The 4,935-nt window shown below is 45.2% G+C and overlaps 1 protein-coding gene across 1 annotated transcript; it reads left to right on the forward strand.

Annotated features, from left to right (window-relative positions):
- Window positions 1-447: 447 nt before the first annotated feature.
- On the forward strand, window positions 448-1,824 carry LOC140934205 (uncharacterized protein F54H12.2-like). Its single transcript, XM_073383874.1, has one exon. It carries the CDS (start codon window positions 448-450, stop codon window positions 1,822-1,824), a length of 1,377 nt encoding a protein of 458 aa, XP_073239975.1.
- The last annotated feature ends 3,111 nt before the right edge of the window (window positions 1,825-4,935 follow it).

Here is a 4,935-nt window from a genome sequence, read left to right on the forward strand (position 1 = left end):
CTGCTGCAGAGGCCGTTAAAAGCTCAAGCCAAGTGTTAAAACGAGGTCTGAAACGTAAAATTCCCGCAGCCGTAGGTCTTTATGCCAAAACCAAAGTTAAAGAAAGCTATAAAAAGAAACGACAACGCGTCAAAGACATTTTAGGCGTGTAATCATGCAACGTGGACAAAAATCACAATCCCGTGTGAAACATCAACGATCCGTTGGTCGTTACAATTCACCCTACCAACGGGGTGGTACTATTTTTAGCCCCATGAATCCCTGGGCCATGACCTCCTACAAACCCTATGGGGTAGACCCTTTGAGGCTACGTCCGTTAAGAAAAAAGGCGAATAGAAGCACTAAACAGAAAGGAGGACGTGTGCACAAAGTCACTTATCCATGGACCACCAAAGGTCGACAGTATAAAAGGCGTCGCAGACGACGTTAAGCCATCACTCTGTCAACATGTCATTGAATCTGTTCGACGTCCCAGACATTGACTATCGGTATGAAGCCAAACGTTGGATTCCTTTCAAACCTGCCAATACGGGGAGACGACCTATTCTCTTTACGGTCCCCTCCTCAGAAGATTACTATGATTTAAATGAAACCAAGTTGGAAGTAAAAGTACGTATGAATACGACAGGCACAGGAGGTCTTGATGATGATGAAACAGCTGCCTCAGATGGCAATGACACAAAATATGTGTATTGTGTCAACAATTTTGGGCATACCCTCTTTAATCAAATGAATGTGAGCTTCAACGGCGTATTGATGACGGAGCAAAGCAATGCCTATCACCACAAAGCCTACGTAGAAACAATGTTGAATTACAGTCGTGAAGAAGGAAAAACCACCCTGGCTGCTCAAGGATGGGTCAATGAACTGAATGTGCGTGCTTCATTAACCCCTACCAATGCTGGTACTAATGATAAGCCCAATCCCAGTGACTGGGATGGAAAAACAGGGCTCAAGGCCTTGACCCGCCGTTTGCTAGGCAAAACGTATCATACCTTTATGATCAAACCTCATGTGGCTGTCTTCAGAACAGGCAAATGTCTTGTGCCAGGAGTTCAAATTGATCTAGAACTCTATTTGAACGACAGTAACCTGTTTCTCTTTGGAACGCCAGACACGACCACCTCCGTAGGCAAAAAGATTCCCACCCTAGAAGACAATGACATCTTTGTCACTCTCTGGATGAAAAAAGTCACTCTCAATGCCTCCGTGTATACCAGACTGCAGAAAGAACGTAGCCTTAGTAAAACCAAGAAAGTACAATATCCTGTGGTTCGCAGTGAAATCAGAACCTATTCGTTTGATGGCAATAGCACCCGTTGGGAACAAGACAATGTTTTCGTGAACAAAATTCCTGGGAAGGTCATTATAGGATTAATGAATTCCACCAATTACCATGGAAGTCTGCAACACTACCCCTTTGCCTATCAAAAGTTTGGGGTGACCCGAGTCCGACAGACGATTGACGGCGAAGAGTACCCGTACAGATCCCTGGAACTCACAGGCAATACCAAAGCAGAAGATTTGGTAGGGTATGACCGATTCCTTACTGCCTCTGGGGCCTACAAACATCATAAAATACCTATGATGCGGCCAGGGGATTGGGGACAAGGCAAAAATTGCACCCTGTTCATGTTCAACAATGTTGCAGGCGATGCCGATGACCCTGAGTACAGAAATCCCAGACTCACAGGCAATGTCCGCTATGAAATTGACTTCCGGGCAGCGGTGGGTCACAACATTACCGTGGTGATCTGGAGCGAGTATGAAAATATCTATGAAATAGACCATTGGGGCGGAATTCTTTATTCTGTCAACAGCTAAGATGGAGTTCGTAGCTCTGAGTGATACGGTCCTGAACCACTTAGCCAGACAAGATCCTGACTTGAACAAAGTGTTTCGAGGGGTGTTTCCAGCGGACAAGTTACCGACCGTTCCCAGAACGAGAGTCTTGAGTGATGCTTACATTGTCAACACAGACCCCGAAGGTCAACCTGGGGAACATTGGTTAGCTATTTGGACGCGAAACCGAGTGTGTGAAGTCTTTGATAGTTATGGTTTGCCCTTATCCACTTACAAGAACCCACAGTTACAAGCTTGGTTCAAGCAATGGAAAGAAGTCATTACCAGTGATCATACCCTGCAAGCCATGGACAGTCAAACCTGTGGACATTATGCGCTCTTGTTTTTAAAAGCCAAAGCCAGGAATGAATCCTTTCAAGATTTTTTAGCGCAATGGAACTCGCAAAATTTAGTATTAAATGATCGTCGTGCGGGTGAAAAGATTCAACGTCTAATTAAGACACAGCTGTCGAGAAAAGAATTAAGTTGTCAACAATCCAATGTAAGCCGTTGCGCCTTTTGCTATTTTTATGATTTACAATAAATATGTGTACCCAACTCTGTGTCTTTCATTCTTGAACATGTTAACCCGTGGGGATGAGCAAAACGCCATAGAGGGATTGGCTTTTACGCAAGCCCATATCTATTTGTTGTATCAATGGTACTGTCATTGTCATTGGCCCTTGGGTACTTTACAAGACTTGGTGGAGATTATTACCCTTGCCAGATCTCATCAATGGTCTGCATTAAACACCTTTCTGTTGGACAAACCAGTCCTTAAAAAGGTGGTGTTTACTACCCTAGCCTTAGTCTCTCCCAGACTGTATCGTGTGTACTTTCAGCATGATTACACGTCAGGATTCCCGTCGAGTCTATGAGGCCTTTGCCAAAGCCAAGGTACTGTATATGAGTCAACATCCCTGGCAGAATTTTGACCAAGACCAATGGGATGAGTCTCATTGGAAGCAGGCGGTTCAGTTGGCTCAACAACAAGCTTGGGAGGCCATGAAACACTATATTGAATGGATGGGCGACACCTATTTAAGAGAACACATGCAACTGATTGTTCAATTAGCTTCTCCGCGTTTGTATCATACACTATGGGGCGAAAACGACGCACTGTGAGGCGAACACGACGCCAACGTCAAAAAGGGGGCGCCCGATTTAAAAGAAAACCCCGTTTAGTGGATAAAATTGCCGAAGGCGTAGCCATGGGTTTATCGGGACCCTCTCCCAGTTTTGCTAAAATGGGTGCTTTTTTAGCCAAGCAAGCTTTCAAGGGTATAAAAGACAACGTCCGTCATTATCAGAGAGGCAAAGGACTTGGCACCGTCTTATCCACAGCCGCCAAAATTGGGTATAAATTGGGCAAGGACAAAGGCTATAAACGTATGGGTGCAGTGGGAGCGACTGGTCATTACACTCACTTTCGTAAACCGTGGGAAACATGATTCGTCAACCTGCTAGTGTAATTATTGCCGTCCCGTCTGGGTCTGGCAAGAGTGAATTGGTCGAAAACCTCTTGAAAGAGAAAAAACTGTTTTATCCCCCTCCCCAAAAGATGGTTTACTGCTATGATCGATGGCAACCACGTTTTGATCGCATGAAAAAACACTCCAACGTTCACTTTTACAAAGGTCTTCCTCCTGAGGGAGCGTTAGTCAAATGGTTTAAACCTGAACATCATGGGATTCTCATTCTCGATGATCTGATGGAGGAATCGGGCAATGATAAACGCGTGCTGGATTTATTTACCAAAGATTCTCATCATCGTGGTATTACCGCCTTGTATCTAACCCAAGATCTCTTTCCTCCCGGCAAATTTGCCAAAACCATCAACCGCAACGCGCATTATGCTATTTGCTTCAAAAGTCCTCGTGACAAGACGGGCATCCGTAACTTGTTGCTGCAAGTGTATCCAGACAAATGGCGACGAGTGCTTCAATTATTTTTGAGGCTGACGGCTCGCCCCTTTGGTTATTTTATGTTGGATTTACATCCGGCCTCCGACGATCGTTTTCGCGTATGGAGTCATTTAACCCAACGTGAGGGGAAACCTCAGGTTCATACGTTTGACGAAGATATAAAAGGAGATTCATTCACGAGAGATTCATTAACCATGGCCAAAGGACGACAACGACGGAGAGGGTTGGCAAAAAAGCGCAAACCTGGAGTGGGAAGACAACGTGGAGGGATAGCTCCCTTCTTAGCAGCAGCTATTCCTGCCTTAGTAGCTGGAGGGAAAGCGGCAGCCATGGGTGGACTCGGCGCTGCGGCCAATTATGGGACCATGAAAGCTTTACATGCCTTATCCAAACAGAAGTATAAAAGGAAACGCAGACCCCAAAGGAGGACTAAAGCACGATGACGGGACGTATGACACGACAAGGAGCCTTTTTAAAAGATGTCTTAATGGAAGCCAACCAAAACAGACGTCAACAAAAACTTCGCTATGCCAATGCAGATCAAATTAATGCTGTGAGTGAATTAGTCATGAATACCTTGCGTGGGGTGATTCGTCCTGGCAGAAAAACTGTGCCCAAATTAAAACCCTACAGCAAACAGCTTCGCCTGATTGCCAGTCCCCGTCAGAGTATAAAAAGAAGACGTCACCTCATGATTCATCAATTAGGCGCAGGTGTTTGGAGTGAGTTAAAACGTTGCTATCATTGTGCTAAGACCCGCTACCGCTATTAAGATGAAACAAGTCCTGTTCCAGCGACTGCTATGTGTGCTAGAAGGGTTGATGACGTTGGTCACCCTGTTGAAAAACCTTCATCAACGCATGAAAGAAAAATATCCCAAGAGGTGGGGGTCCAAAAACGTATAAGTATGCCCCTGGGACTTTGATGTTCATTCATTGCTGACCATGGATGGTATTAGTAGCACGCCCGTGGAAAACTCTGTTCAATTTTTACGGCTAAGGGATAAATACAAGTCAGACCTCTTAGATGATAGTCGTCTGACTAAAGCAGCGGGTTTAGCGGCCCAACAAGAACTGTTGCTAGAAAGTCCTGCCCCCGATACCTGGAAAGAACCCCGTTTGAAATCCGTGAACCGACAGTTACGACAATGGACCACGAAAATTCGTCA

The sequence above is a fragment of the Porites lutea genome, chromosome 4 (genome assembly GCF_958299795.1).
Source record: "Porites lutea chromosome 4, jaPorLute2.1, whole genome shotgun sequence".
NCBI lineage: Eukaryota > Metazoa > Cnidaria > Anthozoa > Scleractinia > Poritidae > Porites > Porites lutea.